Raw genomic sequence first — 19350 nt, 5'->3', positions numbered from 1 at the left:
CAACGATTATTGTTCACGTTTTACTGCTACTTGTGATCTACGTTCAATAACCGTTTATGAAATTTATTCAATATCGGACTATTTTCAAGATACATTGAATTGTATAATATGTATATTTGATCAAATGGGTTCATACTTGTTTTACTTCAACACGATTGAGGAAAATTCAACGTTGAGTACAATATTCAGATTATGAACGCACTTTTAGTATTCATGTATGCGGAACCGCCTGATGCCAAGCGGTGGCCAAATCAGTTGATTATCTTATAATTAGTTTCCGAAAAATGGACTTTAATTACCCGTTATTTTGATGCCAATATTATGTGGTAACTAAAGCTGAACACTGATCTTGTATTCATTTACCGGTGCATGGAACATAGATATAACCAATAAAAGGAAGAGAATAAAGAAGTGTCCGAAACGTGAATAATTTCGTACCAAGAATAATAATTTATTGTACATTTTTATAATTATTTCACAATATTGGTTATCATATTATAATATATTAAATCTCATTATTTGGCACGAATTACGTCAAGACTTCAATATCTTGTATGAGTACTTGCTAAAACAAGCGTTCATCATATCCTGTCGCATTTTTAACGTCGTTTGTACGTTTATTTTTCGCGCTATTTTATCGGAGTTCTGTGCGTTATACATTGTGTCACTACTGATATATTATTCTCCTGCTCTGGTGCGTCAGCGTCGGTAACGCTGCAAGCTAGAGTAAGAGCGCAATAATTATATGTAGAGACAGAACTTATCCCATGGACCGCGCATTCATACAGTAAGTGTAAGTATAGCGAGTGGTAAGACAAGGACAGCTCGGAATAACACGGGCATATATGGCAAAGTTGATTCCCTTTTGGGCACGATCTCTCTGTCGCTCTTGCGTCTCCTCTATCTTTGTCTTTGTCTGGGAGCCTATATTCATCCCCACCCTTGCAACTGGCCTCAGGCGCTGGTTATGGCGTTATTCGTCAACCGAATGCGGAGGTGCTCGGATCGATCGGTGATCGTGTAGCAAAAAAGGTGAGAAGCTATTGTTAATCTGCGGCCTAGACGGAAGAAGCAAATTCGTCATTAAATAACGCTGGTAAGTACAACTACATATTTTTCCAAATATGGTGGTATTTTGTCTTAATACATCGAGCATTCTTGGTTGAAAAAATAATGTGTTTTGCAACTCAAATTCTGTCTCTTCTGTATTTTTTTCTTTCCTTTCTTTTCTTTCTTCAAAAGAAACTATGTGTAATGTTCTGCGTCTTTTTCTCTAAACCAAACGATGTACCATAAAAATATGGAATAGTTTATTGTTTATTATATAACGTTCATGAATATTTTTGAACTGTTTTTAAACGTTATTTATATGTGTTAAGTTTACTATGATACGTATATTATAGGTTAATTATATTAGTTCTTGTCGAATTTGAGGAAAACTTCATGTTAATAATCATCCCATGTGATCATGCGGTTATTAGTAACTTTTGCTCTGTATTGTTTGAAATCGGTTTCGTGTTTATTATTTTTTTAGATACCGTTTCAACATATCTATAACATACATATGAACTCGTAGCATCTTCCAAAGTAACAAAGTATAGTAATACAGCCACGTAAATATTTCTGTGCCATCGAAATCACAGAAATATTATTTTGACAATATTTTTTATTTTCTTTTCCCTTCAATTGAAAATAACAATTATTATCCATCAGAAGAAGACGGTCATGTTAGACAATAGAGACAATAGAGAAGATCCGTAGCAATAAAGCTTTTTCACCAGTTAGTGCAACAACTTATATAGAGGTTTATTAAAAATTATGTATTTTGATCCAAAATTCTGTTTTGTGTATATTTTCTTGGATTTGGGCTGAATAAATATTAAAAAGGGATTTGCACCTGAATAATTTTGTAAACACTGGTAAAAATAGTGGTCATCTACCCATCAAACGTATATAATACGCAGGAAATTCGTAACAAGTAATTTTATTCCATTGGATTTGACTTTGATCTTTACCGATAAACGTATAGTATACTCATGATTTACGTTCAGTAGTAGGCGTCATGATATACTATTCGAAAAGTATTAGAATATAAGCAGGACATCGGCCCAGAATTGGTTCAACGTTAAACTACGATCTTGTTTAATTTGTAGTAACAATAAATAGCGATACATAGAACTATAAGTACTATAGAATAATAATATTAGTAACAGTACTATCTAGTCCTGAAATATATCACGATTCCTACTACTGAACGTAAATCATGAGTATACTATGCGTTTATCGGTAAATGTCAGAGTCAAATCCAATAGAATGAAACTACTCATTACCTGCGTATTATATACGTTCGATGGGTAGCTGACCACGTTTTTTATTCGTGTTTACAAAATTGTTCGGCTACAAATGCCTTTTTAATATTTATTTAGCCCAAATCCAAGAAAATATACACGAAACAGCATTTTTGATCAAATTACTTAATTTTCAATAAAATTTTATATAAATTGTTGCGCTAACTCGTGTAAAAGCTTTATTGCTATGAATCTTCTGTATTGACTCACGTACTACGTTCATTAGGTTCATTTAACTTTTAGTTTTCAGAGTGGTGTGCGGATATTTACGACAAATAAGGCAAGCACGTTAAAGCGTACATCATTTCTTGTCTGGTGTGTATTATTATTTAGTTTTATAACATGCCTCATGATTTAAAAGTTCTGAGTAAACGACATTTGCGTCGCAAAACAGCTATAAATACTCGTAAAGTATTACTGAGTATTGCAGGCAATAATTGTGCACTCGAGCACCTTACGAAATCACAATTAAAAGATGCTAGTCATGAACATGTGTCTTGTATCGGAGAATATGTGCACTCTATAGATAGCGATTATGATGTTGATCATATCCATCAAAGTAATGAACAGAATGAAGAAAACTCTAATTCGAACCGCGATAATAAAGATTTCAAAGACATCGAAAGTGACATAGATAGCATCAAAGCTACGTTGTACAGTTCTGAAGATAATTCAAGTTCCGTCAGCGATGAAGTGCATTTAGATGATGAAACGAACTTTGTTGAAAATTTGCGCGACTGGGCATCTTCAAATAACATCACACATAACGCGATCGATCAATTGCTAGCATTATTGAAACCAGCACATCCTATCTTACCCTTAAGTGCTAGGACTCTACTTCACACGTCACGACGTATTGAAACGTTAAATTTAGACAACGGAGAAATGTGTTATTTCGGTTTGGAGAAATGCTTGAGACAAAAACTCGAGTCAGGTCTCAAAAAAGGACTGTCACCTGAACATACGTTGCGAGTTGATTTTAATATTGATGGGATTCCCGTTTATAAAAGTAGCGGAACATCATTTTGGCCAATTTTGGGACGCAGTATTTCAATGATCGATGATAGCCCATTTGTAATTGGTGTTTATTATGGTACGGGTAAACCGATGCCACTATCTTCATATTTACGAGATTTAATTAAAGAAACGTCACGTTTAAGCACCAATGGTTTTGAGTTTAATGGCACCAAATACTTTGTCAGAGTTGGTTTATTCGCGTGTGACGCGCCCGCGAGATCTATGTTGAAAATGTGTTTAGGACATTCGGGTAAGGATGCTTGCGAGAGGTGTAAGATTCGCGCAGTTCATCTCAACCGTAAACTGTGTTATCCATGTGACACCGAATTCCAGAAGCGAAAAGATAGTGATTTTGTTGCACCTAGTGAAAACGATCGTCACGTTAAAGGACGTTCGCCTCTTTTAGATCTTTACGTGGGACTAGTCTCCCAATTTCCTTTAGATCCCATGCATTTAATCTACCTGGGAATTTTGAAGAGGTTGCTCCTTAAATACTGGGTCGAGGCTTCACGTGATTGCAAATTGTCTAAGGATATTTTGTTAGAAATTGAACGTATAATGAAACTATTGGCGCGATATGTTCCGGCAGAGTTTCCTCGAAAGCCCCGTGGATTTTTGGATTTGCATCGATGGAAAGCGACAGAATTTAGATTTTTCTTGTTATATTCCGGCCCTGTTGTAATGCGGGATGTGCTAGATCGAAAAAAGTACAAACATTTTTTATTATTGTCTGCCGCCGTGTATATTCTATCGAATACAGCCTTGTTCTCGCGTTTTCGAAACATCGCGCAAGATATGATCGAAAAATTCGTTACTCAAGGTGCTAAGATATACGGACAAAACTTTGTCGTATATAATGTACATTCGCTGCTGCATGTCATAGACGACGTAGAACGATTTGGCCCATTAGAAGAATACAGTTGCTTTGTGTATGAAAATCATTTGGGCCATTTGAAACGACTTATTCGATCGAAACGCTTGCCGCTGCAGCAGCTGAGTAATCGACTTGAAGAACTAAGTTCTATTCGTAAAACTAATTGTCAGGAAAAATTTATTCCTAAACCCAAATTTATTGGAAATTCTCGTGAATGTCAGGCTCTGGAAACGAAAAAATTCAAAATATCAATAAAAAGGCCGGATAATGTAGTAGCTTGTGGGACAGAAATATTAGTGATCAAATCAATCCTTTTCATTGCCGGAGAATATAGAATTATAGGTACTCCGTTCAAGTACAAGCGAGACCTTTATCAGAAACCTATTAAATCTTCCAAACTAGGGATTTTTTTCGTAAGAAGTTTCAACGTAGCGAAATCTTATCGCGTCGATGATATATTACATAAATTCGTCTGTCTTCCATTTAAAGATGGTTTCGCAGTAACTCCGATACTACACGAAATGAAATAAAATTTTTATTTTTTGTTAAACATCTCAACGAAACGAGCTCTCGACAAAAAACAGATGATGAACCTACGATTCTCGGCAATGTGTACGAGGAAGAGGGATTCGTTCAAGACATGTATAGTATGTCTATGTCTACCTCGCACACATTCCCGAGAATCGTAGGTTCATTATCTCTTTTATATTAAAAGTTTGCTTCAATTGAGATGTTTAGCAAAAAATAACATTATCGTATACCTATTACCATATACCGTATATGCCGAGTCTAATTTACCTAGTAGTCCAATATACCCAACTCTACCATATGTTCATAACATCACTTTTGAGCTGATTTATTATAGTTTTGTACGTCACATTGACGTTCAAGTATTGGTTAGACATGCGTTCCCAAAATCTTCATAATGTTTCATGATCGATTCATCTTTTAACTTATATACTACCTTGCATATTCCTATGTTGATGTCCTAATTAAAAACTTTTAAACTGGCACTTTTTGCTCAGAGTGGAATAAAAGTGCTTGAATTTTGATCAAATATAAATTTATACACCAGACTAGAGAATATGATACATTTAACGATGTTTTTACTCAGTCGTGCTGCAGAACTATGTATGCGGTGATTGAATTCTTGGTTGGCGAAGATAGAGAATGCGCATTGGTACCAGTTCTTTGGCTGGTCGAAAACAACACCCAATGTTACTGGCCACGGACAAAAACTGAAGATCATTTTACAAAACTTGTAAAATCAAAGGCTGCCTATGAAAAAACATGGCCAAAGTTTGCCATTCACAAAGTACTGCATACCGGAGGTGATTATTGGAACGTAGAACTTTTTTTTACAATTGTATACGGATTGAATGTTTCAATCATATTAATTTTCACTTGGATAAGAGTTACGACGATATATTTTGATCATATTGTACATTTGTGATTAATTTTGCTAATCAATGAGCATTCGGTATTGATTGATATTCCTTGATTAACTAACAGATGACTACCACGACACCGAAGCAACGATGGCGCGCCTACTGGAGCTGGGCACGTCCGATGAATCCGGAATAATTCGCAACATCGCTAAAAAATCCACTGTAATACCTCAGCAAGATATTACCAATGACGTGGACGAGAATGAAGCTACGAACAGTGATGATGTCGAACCTGAGCCGCAAAAGAAAAAACGTAAACACAAAACCGACAAGAAGAAGGCTAAAAATCGACACGTTAGTAACAAAAAAAAAAAAACGAAGCGTTCTCGTGAAAGTTCAAGTAGTTTAGGTTACACCTCTTCAGCTGACGAGAATTTGCCACCGTCCGAAGTCGATGAATCGACTTCTAACCGTAATAAGAATACTCGCTACATTAACTCAGCCAAAGGATCTACCAAAAATCAGACACCAAAGAAAAACTTGGCCCACAAGATCGTACAGCACCAGTATAATGATAATTCCCATGAGTCACCGAATCAGTTGTCTGGATATGAAACATCAAATAGAAACATTTCTAGTAGGATCATCAGGTCTACCACGCAATATGACTTATCAAGATCCTTTTCACAACTTGAACCTTCAACCCCGACCACATCACGCGAACAGAATACCTTTGAAGAAAAAACTCTGCAGTATTTAGAACACATTAAATCCTACACTGAACAAAACCATCTGCTACTACGTAAAATCTTCTCAAAACAGAAGGAAGTCAGCATCGACGTAACAAAGAAACCAGCCGAATTCCCAAAACTTCCTCTTAACTCCATGGAAGACTTCTCCAACCTCGAAAATATCCTGAAATCCGAAGAGCATCGAACTTATTTAGTGAGTAGACCTTGCAATCATATTCAAAATATGTATGTCATGACATACGGATAGGTACTAATACCGAGCGTATTCTTCAATGAGGGCCAACCCCCTCCCTAGCGCAAACCAACACAGGCACATGAGGCTCGGCCGGGAGGGGATAGAATGCCAGTGGCCATGTTAGTCTCCACTCGACCGAACTTCACGTACGCGTCATGTGCCTGAGTTGGCTTAGCACTAGGGAGGGGGTTGTCTCTCATTGAAGAATACGCTCGGTATGTGTTGACTGCAAAGGAATAATGAAAATTACTACAGGCATACAGAATTGCGGTTCGTAACGTTTTAACCCTCTCGGACCGTATGTTGCTTCTACGCAACACGCACTTTGAGGCTTCATAAAACTGTATCGGTCGCAAGGTCAGGGTTCTAACTGCATAGTTCCATTAAGCAAGGTCAGATGGCCTTATAGATACTCCTAAACCCTGAGGTAAACTGCTTTCACCCATCGAAATATCAATATGGTGAGAGATTTTCATTCAACATGAAATCGGTCTCGGTCTGATCGAGAGGGTTAACGTTAAAAAATGCTGAAAAAATATTAGGAATCGACAATCTCCAACTAGTCAAAATTGTTATCGATGTTGATAACAGTAAGAATATTTTGAATTCAATTCGACATTCATTCATTTTAGTATTTTGTTGCAGACCGGGAAACTGGCTTCTATTGGAGGGACAAGCGGTCGCCAATGTGTGTTGGCTATAATGAGGTCACTACTCACAAACGAATTAGCGATGCAATTCAATTGGGCAGGGAGGGACAAAGTCTCATTTCAAAAGACATTGACAATGGAAACTGTTTACGGTAATGAATAATTCATGAAATTTTCGAGAAACAGTTATTACTTGGATTTATCGTGTGAAAACAATATTATTCACACATTATTATTCAAATTATGCAAACTGTTAACTTTTTTCCCAATATATTCGAGATTCATCACAATTTACATTGAAATTATTCCTTATCAGTTATCAATATCGTGATATTGTACCTTCCTTTTGATGTATTTTTTCTCAGAGGCTGTGAAACAAACCTTTCTTGGCAAGAAGGAAATTGGTGATGCAACCGAAACCAGTGTTTCGTGTGCCGTGAAAGACTGGTTAAAACTAGCTCGATCACGGCATACCTATGTACGAAAGAAGGGCTAAGAAACTGTGGTAAACGTCAACTAATTTTAAAAACAGTCATATAAAAGTACAAATCATACAGGCATATAAATATTTCTGATATAAGTGTAATATTCTTAGCGTTTTCTGTTAGTTGTAACTACCGTGAAGACGAAAGTATAGTGTAGGTTGAGCTGTGTCTATGAGCTACAAGATGTACCTTTTTTTTTGATAAATGAGTATTTATAGATATAAGATATTTGTGTAACGTTCTAACAAAGATATAATAAAATCGATTCACATATATAAACTAAATTCGTACGCTTTCTAACTCAACCCAGACTTGTTTCTAGCTAACGTGAAATGATCTTCCTCTATAGCAGTGTACTATATACGCTTTCAATTACACATCCAAGATACGTTATGTATTCAAGTCTAGAGGTCCAATTAAAAACGTTTTTTAACACTGTATAATATTCGTTTAGACATAAATAATGAAAGATTAAAGCGTCATTAACAGAAAACATTTTGTCACGTTAGTTAAACGGACATTGTCAACACATTTTAATAGAAAAAATTTCCTTCATAATTTGAGTTTTAAAACGTACTTGCGAAACGTCTCTTAGTAGTCATCAATATCCAAATATTAGACGATTACCATAAATATTAAAATAACGGATTTTCGATACGTTTTATCAACAAATTGAGATACGATTTATAAATGTTTGGTTTCAAACGTATAAAATTTGCATATGAACAACTATCGTAAGACGTCCACCAAAAACGTTTAATAAACCGAAATCACGGCGGACATTCTTCGCAATAAAATACGTAGGTGCTGCACGTTTATTCTACAGAATAAAACGTTCTTTTTTGACGAATTTCATACGCTTTATATACTGGCATTGTTTATTGGGTCGCTAATGGTTTTTTCGTTCAGTTTCCGGAAGTCAATGACCATTCGCCACTTCTTTTCGCCGCTAGCATCTGATTTTTTGGGGATGATCCAGACCGGAGAATTGTAAGGAGATGAAGAATGTGTGATAATGTTCTGATCAAGGAGTTTGGTCACTTGTTTTTGTTATTTATCTTTGTGTACTCTTGGGTGTCTGTATTGTTTGATATAAATTGGTGCGTCATTGGAAGTAGGGATCGTATGGCTGACTAGGTTTATATGTCTAAGGGTGTCACCTGAGAGGAAAAATAAATGGTTGAATTCGATAGCAAGATTAACTATCAATTGTTTTTCTTCGTTGTTTAAATGGTCCAATCGTAAGTTTTCTTTTGAAATGTCAAGGCGTCTTGAATCGTAATTTGTGGATGTGGGAATAACGCGATTCTCGATCCGTTTTTTTTTTTTTACGTAAGACCTTTGCTAGTAAGACCTGTCCGCTGCTTGCAGTACTTGTATGCGTTAGGTGTGTTTTTGCACTGAGCGTGGCGGTGCTCGCGAGTTCATCGACTTCTTCTAGTGTTACGATTGGTCTTCTTATTTCCACAGCTCATTCGTTAGAATTTATTGCATACACGTCAGCAAACCCTTGTTGGTTGGTAACCAGGGCCTGTCCCAAGAATATGTTAGCGCCTACTTCCAACTGTTTTATGAATCCCGTTTTTACCGAGGGATTCGAAATTTTTAGCGCAATCACCTGAGCCGTTCGTGGTGGTATCAATATGTAGTCTTTGTTTAGGAGTTTGAATGGTTTGCTAGTATTGTTCCGTATTATTTTTCCAGTATCGTAAGATATCGTTGCATTTTCGTTCCGTAAAAATATCGATCCTAAGATTCCGTCTTCTTGTATTGGGAACAGATCGTCGACTATATGGAATATATGAAGGTTGTCACCGATTCGAAAGCTAGTTGTTCCTAATACTTTTATTGGCTCATGTATAGCACTGGTAACGTGGATCTGACCTTCGAGTAATTTACACGGAACATGCGGATGTATTGCTTCGAGTTTAATTATGTTTACATCAGCACTGGTGTCAACTATAAATATGCTGGGTTGTCGTGTGAGTTCACCGGTGGTTATTCGAACCTTCGGTGTTTGTGTGACAGATGTTATGAGGATACGCGGTGGTGTTTTTGTGTTGGTTCTATGTCTGTTAAAGGGAATAACGCCGGTTTCGCGAGAGATAAGGTAGTTGTTTTTGAAACACATAGTCGCCTTTCACGAACGTAAAAAGTCTGAACTTAGTATACCGTCTTCGATGATAGGGAAGGAGTTATAGACAAGATGGAATTCGTGGCGTGTATAGCTAACCCGATGTAGAGACTTCCTATTGTTCTGATAGATTCTTCCGTTATCCCTGAAATCTGCCTAATGTCTGTCTTTGTGACGTGGACTCTTGGATCGATTTTATCGATTTTTAACAAACTAATATTAGCGCCAGTACCTATTATTAGTGTCACGTACCCATTCAAAGACTGCGGGCATTGTGTTCGAATTCGTGGAGGTCCAGATTCTATTCGTACGGAGCTGACGTTTGGTCTGGACGCTGCTCCGGTTTGAGGAAGGTTGATGCGTCCGCGCGGCCGTCCCTGAACTCGTTTAAATGGCTCGCGTTGCCTGAATATTCACAATGCTGCTCTGCTCCGCATGAAACTTTCGGGAGGACACCTGCATCGCAATTCTCGTTCGAATAGTCTTGTGTTACGTAATTAACCCTGAAGTTCGATTGTGAAGGATTTGGTGTGTTATACTGTTGTGAGCGTTGACTTTCATTTCGCGTCTGGTCTAAAGGTTGGTTTGTCGGGTCTCTTGCTCGATATTGGGTGTTGGGATTGTTCTGTGTTTGACGATTAGTGTTATTTTGGAAAACTCTCGAATCTTGGTGGATTTTTGGATTCTGGGGATATTGGGACTGATTTGAGCGGCACTTATCGTTTGAGTTGCCTTTGCGACCACACTGCGTGCAAGTTGTGTTGTTGCGCTGCCTCGTTCTGCACTCTTCCATACTATGACCTGCCTTCTTGCAGTATCCACTCACTGCTAATACGGAAGGTTGTTCAGGACAATATTTATCGATGTGATGGGTTAATTTACATATACTACATTTTATATGGTTTTGTGTTTCGTAGTTAGTATCACGGTATGAGGCTTGTTTAAGTCTATCTGATAACAGTTTTTTAGTCTTGGTGGCCGTGTCTATAGCCATTTGTAGGGTTTGTGGATTCTCATGAGCCACTCTCATTTCTAATTCGTCTAGTAACCCTTTCATAAATCTGAGTCTTGCGGTCTCTTTGATATTTTCATTTAGCACTTGAGCATCACTAATAGATTCTGAGGCATCTATTGATTCGCACGCTTGTTTTAACAGATGTTTTATTCTAGCACCGTAATCTAGAACACTCTCGTTTCGCCTCTGTGCCGATTGTGCGAGGTCTAGCTGGATATCTGGGAGGTGTTGTTCAGATGCGTAGGCCTGTTTTAGGCAGTCTAGCAAATCTCGAAGAGAATCCGGATTATCTGACTCCACATATTTACTCGCGTCGCCTTCGAGTTTCGTGCGAATGAGTGTGGAGAATAAATTCAGTTCTCCGACTAAGACAGCTTGTTTTGCGCATTCTACTTGAGTTATGAATTCGGATACAGGTATATTAGTGCCATTGAACGTGGGAATCAGAGCCAATGCATCTTCAAGATGCAGGTGCGGAAAAGTGCTTTCGGTAGCCATGTTGTGAATTTTAATCTAGGATTTGTTGACTCACAAAGTGAAGATGAAGAGAAGGAATGGAAGAAAATGTTGCATTCTTCCCTGAGGATGTTGGTCCAGCGATTTCGTGTCTGTAGGCGGTGATGACGTCGGTGTGCATTGTGTTGTACTAGAAGTCGTGAAGAATGAAGATGTCGTTGTAGTAGCAGCAGAAGATAGTTTTTCAGCAATATTGATTCGGAGATACGGATTTGTAACATTCGTCTGAATCAGAGATCGTTGATTGCGTTAAACGTGGAATATGGCTTTCAGAGTGTCTTCAACACCATCACACAGTGGTATTACGTTTGTATTAACATCACTGAGCTTGCACACTTCGGAACCGGTCTATCAGATGGCACTTCATGCGTAGCACACACGTAAAATTGTATCACTGGATTTCCGGAAAGCGAAGGCCACCGCTGCCATCAATATTACGTCCGTGAGTAGAGTTTACTTCTAAGCGGAAGGAATAACCTGGTTGGCTTCGCTTTTACGTTTCAGGTCAACCGGAAATCAGGATGAGGATTGAATAAACTTGAGTATGTTGATATGTCGATTATATGTTTATTGCGTAGAACTTGAGATACCGGTAGGAATGAATTGTGTGGTACGAAAAGATATATAAGAAGTCTAGATGTGGGGTTGTCGAGAGTCAGAATAGGAGTGTCCCTTGAGACGTGAAACGTACGGGTGCAGAAAAGGTGTGACAATGCTAGAAGTAGGGAATGGAATTTGATGAGTAAGCGCGATAGTGATTAGCGTGAGACTACGTAGAGATAAGAGGACAGGACAGAGACCATGAGATTAATGTAAGAACTGTGGGAGAGTTAGCGAGTAGCAAAAATAGAGAGAAGTGGTATGCTGGACGTAACAATGTCAAACTGAACCTAGTAAAGTTCCTATCTAGGCCATAGTTATTTTTGTTTTCTTCTCATTCACTACATAAAACACTCTTTTATTTTCTAGTATTTGAAGAGGATTCTAACTGGTCGGGTTGTTACGACTAGCTCGGTGACAACATTGGGGAATTCCGTTTGAGCGGTCCTCTATTCCTGTCAGTCAGCTTCGGTACTTTGTATACGGACGCGTTGACAAAACAATGAGTTTCGCAGCAGAAAACGAGGGATCAGTCGGTCATACAGTACACAACGTAGTACGGAGGCTGACTGTCAGGCTCGGCGTCGCAATGTCAAATCTCAGCTTCTATTGAGTACAGCCGTTGGCGCATCACTCCGTAGGCAAACTCGTATCTAGTTAGAATAGTGTATACATATCAATGAATGCAACACAAAATTCGTGGTGTGGCAGCGCTCGCTTTTAGTAATGTGTTAATTTCAAAATATTTAGTTATTTCCTTTAAAAAAAAATAGAACATCAGTGACTTGTAATTTCTTCAAATATGTTTTTTTTACGCTCAGACAGGCGTAGGTGCACGGGGCCCTCCAATGCGCGGCACTGCTCTGAGGCCAGCGATTTGAGCCAAGTTTCATGCAGCATTGTCACAGATGGATCGAATTTCACGTGTTATCGACTTTACGAAGGCGCATAGCGCCTTTCGGTTCTTGGCGTTTTGAGCCGGCCGTATTTCCGGTTTATTGGGAAAAGCTATTTATATTTCTGTTTATATAGGCAAAGACGTCATTTGAATTTCCGTTTAGACAGGAGCCTTTTATATTCCCGCATGTTGGAGGCATTTTAGCTTAGTATGTTTCCGGTAATCACGATGCATTGAGCCACCCGTTATTTCTGCTTTGCAAATCATACTGCACTGGTGACCTCACGGGCAGGGGCGAGTTCTCACCATTAAAAGAACCGAGGCCCACAATTTCTATTTTGCGCGCTTCACAGTGAGGTGAGATATAAGCCAATCTTTTATCAGCCACACGCCATTCGAGGTGCAACCGAGCCAAAATGCCCAAGCTCTTTGTTTCGGCAAAGTACCAAATAGTTGAATGTGTGTCTCGCGACACTCAAAATCGTCCTCACGCATAGACGCACACTCGCGTGCAATGTTTACTTGTCGTCTCTGCGTGAAATCTCGTCGCTTGCCCGTGTCGCGACTCAAGACCTATCAGCTGTATCTTATGTATTGTCTACTGTCTCGAAATCATGTATGTGTGTAATCTATGTGTTCTCTCGCTCTGTAAATCTTCACTCTCTGTAACGTTCTCTTGCGATACGGTCTGTATCGCCACATCAAAACCAATAAAAGTTTCGTTTATCGGTAATCGTTATCTCTCTCCATCTCAACATCATTTTCGTTTCATTTACACTCGTCCTCATCACTAATTCACGGATCCCACGTCGATGATCCATATCTTTTTTGCCTTCTCTCTAAACACTCTTGTACTAAGCCACTTGTATCTGGTGTGGTGTCCTGAATCGGTCACAGACACCACTCGCCGTAGTAAGGCAGGTGCACTCAGCAATACGAAAACGTGCCTACGCTGAACAAGGAATTGCCAGCTTATTTATTATATCACTTTACGCCAAGTAAAAGGCACCATTTCGTTTACATGATACTAATCGTATCGTTTTCATAAACACGGTATTCATCGAATACAAGGCACTGTATCATAAACCCATCACCAACGACTGGCACTGCATTCATCCCCAAAGGTAGCAGAGATTGTATGCCAAGCACCTTACCAAATCCACCAGCTCGAGTTGCAACATCGAACCCTGGTCAACTCCTGAGCATTCGCAAGACTGTACAACTCCAGACCAAACAAACACCGCGTCCCATCCGGCGGAAGTTCGATGGTCACAAGTGAATACGATTTTGTGTGATTGGGAACTATAAGCGGAAAGAAACTTGCACGTAACGTTGAGGAATTGGACGTCAATGTGAAAAACAGTGACATTTTTTGCGTCAGCTCGAATCAACTTTCGAACACAACTCTCAGTAATTGGATGCATTGTCAACCTGGTGCTTACGATGATTGTACCAGATGACATTTCTTTTACCAAAATATAATGCAACTTTTTTCCGTGGGTGTAAATTGCTAAAACCATTGTAATAATTTACATTATTTTCAGTTTTTTTATAGGCTACCCTGTGTGTCCTCGCTCTGTCAATACTGTCTAACGAGGGGACGCTCAGGGAGGTTCATCGAGTTATGGGTATTGACGTCGCGTGGTTATAGTGTTGGTAGGTACTAATTCAACCCCTAAAGCACAGGTGCCAACTCGGCCCCGTTCTCGAGAAATCGCGGGTTGAAGTTTTCGAGACTATTTATTAGTCGTAACGCCCAGCCACTGAAATAACGGAACAAGCAGCCGATCGGTTAGAGTTCGAGACTGTCGTCCGGGCGTCTCTTGTTCAAATCTCCCGGTCGACTTTTTTTTTAAATTTCTGATTTAGTATTACTTCTAATTCTTTTACTATTATTGTAATTAAAAAATTACTACAGTAATTTTTATTATAATATAATCAAATTTATATAATATAATAAATTTATATTATATAATATAAGTATAATTATAATTATAACCAAAAAATTAATCTAGAAATTTTTTAATTGGAATAATACTAAAAGAATTAAAAGTAATATTAAATTAGAAATTCGGAGACCTACACTATAACCACGCGAAGTCACTACCCATAACTCGATGAACCTCACTCAGCGTCCCCTCGTAAATCCATTATATCGCTTTAGTTGACGAGAATTTTTCTTGGATAATTACTACTCATGAAAATACTTCTAACATCTAATATTTTGATCATTCTACCAAACTTTACGAGGTCGCGGTGTGTAGTTATCCTATGCGGAAGATCCATTGATTTTTTGATTTTTGTGTTTTCATTTCCGTCAGACTTCAAGAACAGTCGCCATTCTTTCTTGTACGGGGCTAAATGAAGGCCCCTTCCACGTCCGCCTAATGCTATAGTCTCCATTGTCTGATAATGATGTTTACTTCCTCTTCATGTTCCAGCTGCGCTCTATGCATCGTTATCCGCTTCAGCATGTCGGCCACTGCACCAACCAACACACCAGCAACTGACAGTTCGGCAAATATAACAATTATTAAAGGCAAGAAGCCATCATTTTTAGTAACATTCAACACACTCAGACACGTTTTCTTAAATTTTTCCTCATTGTCTGTTTGGCTGCTTAAAGTGCTATGCTTATTACACTACCTTTATCATTTGGTTTCAACTTTTTCACAGCCTTGTCAGCTGATTTGATAGGTACTTGTGCCCAAGGTTTTGGAATACCCATATCAAGTTTAATTTGAGCACGCATCGTTTTGTTAACAGTGGAACTTGCAACACGTTCTGCCTACTTTGCGTCCTTGTCACGGCTGCGTTTTGAAGCCTCCTGAGCCAACCTTTTATCAGCTGCGTGTCGAATATTCAGATCATAAGTTTTAGAATAGGCAATGTCGTGTTCTCTGTACGCCGTTTCCAATAAATTTACACCAGTTTGACCATTGACCCGACATTGCTGCAAACGTGTTCCAAAACCACAAAACTGATATCCCAGCAGATGTAATTCTATCGGTAAATCGTTGATCACTGACTTCAACAGACCTCGTCACTTGGGCATTGTATACGCGTACACCACTTCATCAGAAGAACTGATACATTTTCAACAAAAAACTGATTTTATACTAGTACATATTTTGTTAAATCACAAAGGAGAATGTTGTAGAAGGAACATGAATTTTTTGCAACATTCCTACAATTCACCAAAAAAAATGTAGACCACGACGTGCAATAGAGTGAAAATTCAAACGACATGGTAAATTGTAACCGCGATCGATCAGTTGAACATATAATTTGTGGACTATCGAATTGTGGAAAAACTAACCTAGTCACCAGTCTTTTAATCGATTCTGAAGCATTGCGTTTTCAAAATGTATACATTGTAACGCGAGGTTGATTTTTTTTATTGTTATCGAGGGTTATAAAATAATGTACTCGGTTACCCTACGGCGCAGTTATTAACCTGAATAATTAGACATAGAGAGATGAAAATAGAGAAAGATATGATTGTTGGGCGCCAGACGCACATGCGTCAGAAAATAGATAATCAGAGAAAAAGGTATAGATAAAGGTGAGGTCAGGTTCTACGACGGTTTTGCACAGCTTGCTCAGTATACACAAGATAATGGTAGAGGGGTGGAGTCGAATCCAATTGATAAAATAAGAAACAGGTGAAGCAGAAATAGTATCAAATATATTGGTCAAGAAGCGATAAATTTTAATAACAAGTAAACAGCTGAGGAGATTTAGATACAATTAAGATAGGTGCGATAATTAATTTACAGCCAGAGAAAAGTAAAGCGAGAGATTTAACAAATAACAGAACGTTTTCAGAATAAACGAGAAATATGCGTAGACTCGCGATACTACGATTCGAGGTAATAATTAATACGGTTTTATAATAAATATGCAGAACAGAAAAGATATGCGGTGCTTAAATTAAGCATTGATCAAACAAACCATAAAATGTGAGAAGCGATTATAAGGAACATGCGAAATACAAGAAATGTAATAGTTATCACATTACCAGAATTATCAGAAATATACAGAGGCAGGGAATTACGAATTACGAAGTAAATTCAAGGAAACAGGTCAAGTAGAGAATCACTAGAAGATATAGAGAATAACAGATAATACGTAGCCTCTAGTTTGCGGTGAGTGCGAGAGAAACAGAGATAATATTCGGTACGATAAAAGATAATTTAAGATAAGGCAAATGATATTCAAGGGAATTAATATGCAACATACGACAAATCAAAGAGACTACGGACAGCTACGATCAGCGATATTAGCGAAGAAAATAATGAAAAAGATGTGAGGCGATACAGCGCAATACTCCAATGTCAAGTGAACGACGAGCGGGACCGCGCGGCGATGTAAGATCGCTCACGCGGTACACTCACTAAGATAAATCAATCAAAGGTAATAGGTACAGAAACAGTTATGAATTAATCAAAGAAAGTATAGCGAAACAGTAATGCTCAATAACTAAGATAAGAATTGATCATTTAACAGAACACGCTGCTATACAGCGATATTAGACATTTAGGTACTCTAGAAGAGAGAGATAACAAAATAAAGCAATAGTCACTAACAATGCGTAAGTAAGAGTCAACCAGTCGCGAAGTTACTTGCAATAAGAAATAGAAAGGGACAAGATAAGAAATAGTAGAGAATAAGATACGAGCCCAGGTGGCTCACGCAGACCAACTGCAAAATAGAGAAAAAGAGAGAGATAAAGATACGATATATTGAAAGTAATCTCGTGGCTTCACAAAATAGAAAAGAAACCTCACTTACGTGAAAAAAAAGATAAAGAAGGCACCGAAGATGCGGTCACAAAAGCGAGAAACTGAATGTAGGATACGAGAGATAGTAATAGCGGTACGATATAGGGATAGCACGTCTTCTTAGAGTGAAAACTGAACGTAGACTGTCGAGACGAGCGATGACCCTGATTTTTGTCGTGCTGCTGTCACGAGATTCTTCCTCGAATTTGCGTTATTCTAATTGGACCAGCAGGTCGCGTAGGTCTGGTCTACGGGTACGCGGCGATAATCCCTCGCCGCTTGTTTTTCTTCTTCCTCGACGACAGGTATCGAGGTATCGGGACGTCGAAAGGTGGTCGGAGATGTTTACCCTCAGCCGTGCTGCATTGTTGGTGAGAGGGGAGGTCGTACTTCTCATGTGTTGCGATATTGAGGTGTGCGATAATATTACGTCATCGATCTCTTGGACTTGCGACCGACTGTACTTCACTCCTTGCGTTACTGGTACTCCCCGTTGTAGCTATTTCGTTGGCGCTGCATCCCAGCCCTCGCTCATTGAAGTCCTCATGCCGGAACGATCTCGTGGTAATGGCCCTCGACCCGGATCCCCACACTGTATCCACCAGATCGACGTGGTCAGCATAGTCTAGCCTATTTCATGCCACAGCCCTTCGATAGGACGGTTCATTAAGAGAAAACCGCCCTCTATTTGATAGACAACGACTTAGTAGGTGTCATGGTCGGTTCAGCTCCAGGCTGATAAGTATCGTCGACGGGAGGCTTTGTTGTGTTTTTGACGCACAGCCCTGTACGCTGTCTGGCGATGCATCCGAGCGGTAGAAGCATTAATTCGTGGTTCGGCTCCTGGCCGATAAGTCTTAAATAGTTGGAGGTACTGTTTGTGCATCACGCACGACCCTGTTCAACAACTTAGATAGGCATCCATCGGGAGTGGTTTCAGCGGTATTCGTTCGTCTGTAGTCGGTGGTGGTTGGTGTTGAGCTGGTACGTGACCCTTGTCAGACAGTGTCCTGGTATCTCGAAGCGGAAGTCTCGTAGATGGTTCTCGTAGCGCGTTACAAAATTAGAAAATAGAATAAAATTAGCTTAATAGAGAGAATTTCATTTAAAGATAACTAGTCGTTTATTTTTGGAGTATTGGCCTCAGACGTGCTTTCGTTATTTTTAGCGATATTTGTACGTAGGGAAGTGCGATAATTAAACAATGTGACGGGGTACAAAATACCACGTCAAAACATATATTTAAAGTCCCTAGCACAGCCAAAGTATGGGTAGGTATTTGCGTGTGTCTTACAATTAGTTTACATACTCAAATAATTATGATGTAATTCCGGTCAACCGGGCCTAAACCTCGCTCAATTTTTATTTTCGATGACATTGCGTATCATAAGCAGTATGCAACAATGCGTATTTCATAATTTTACTCAAACAAGACGGTAAAAACGTGTGACACATATTCGATAATCACGTTAAAACTGATATGACGTTCTGACAATTTCAACAGATGTGCTGAGTCTATTGACATTTTGAGTATGGTTTTGTAACCATTGATAAAGACCGTCCTATGAACTATGGTCGCTATCGTAAAGGTTTTGATAAGTGCATCGCATTATAAAAAATTATGTAAACTTCTTGAAGCAACCATTAACAGTGT

General features: G+C 38.7%; 2 protein-coding genes across 6 annotated transcripts in view; one reads left to right on the top strand and one right to left on the bottom strand.

The window, feature by feature from the left end:
• LOC124210905 (sodium-dependent neutral amino acid transporter B(0)AT3) overlaps positions 1–19350 on the bottom strand; it is a 490584-nt gene that overhangs the window by 86858 nt on the left and 384376 nt on the right. The window lies entirely within an intron of this gene.
• LOC124210906 (uncharacterized) lies at positions 606–8033 on the top strand. 4 transcript variants are annotated; one of them, XM_046609334.2, is made up of 6 exons: positions 606–1096; positions 2592–2663; positions 5354–5570; positions 5752–6572; positions 7260–7416; positions 7630–8033. In XM_046609334.2, exons 3-6 carry the CDS (start codon positions 5369–5371, stop codon positions 7758–7760), a joined length of 1311 nt encoding a protein of 436 aa, XP_046465290.1. In that variant the 5' UTR covers positions 606–1096; positions 2592–2663; positions 5354–5368; the 3' UTR covers positions 7761–8033. The 4 variants fall into 4 exon arrangements, 3 of the variants coding, with proteins under 3 accessions (XP_046465290.1, XP_046465291.1, XP_046465293.1); XM_046609335.2 differs by lacking the exon at positions 2592–2663 and having other exon boundaries at positions 608–1096; XM_046609337.2 differs by lacking the exons at positions 2592–2663; positions 5354–5570 and having other exon boundaries at positions 654–1096.

This window comes from Neodiprion pinetum, chromosome 2, assembly GCF_021155775.2.
Source record: "Neodiprion pinetum isolate iyNeoPine1 chromosome 2, iyNeoPine1.2, whole genome shotgun sequence".
Classification (NCBI taxonomy): domain Eukaryota; kingdom Metazoa; phylum Arthropoda; class Insecta; order Hymenoptera; family Diprionidae; genus Neodiprion; species Neodiprion pinetum.
Note: the sequence above shows the minus strand (reverse complement) of the source record. Positions and strands in the feature narration are given on the sequence as shown.

Excerpts from the sequence above, each read along its gene's own strand:
- LOC124210906 (XM_046609334.2), top strand. The coding sequence starts at position 5,369 with ATGTATGCGGTGATTGAATTCTTGGTTGGCGAAGATAGAGAATGCGCA. Across the intron at positions 6,573-7,259 it reads AAGAGCATCGAACTTATTTA|ACCGGGAAACTGGCTTCTAT; the intron begins GTGAGTAGACCT and ends ATTTTGTTGCAG. Across the intron at positions 7,417-7,629 it reads GACAATGGAAACTGTTTACG|AGGCTGTGAAACAAACCTTT; the intron begins GTAATGAATAAT and ends ATTTTTTCTCAG.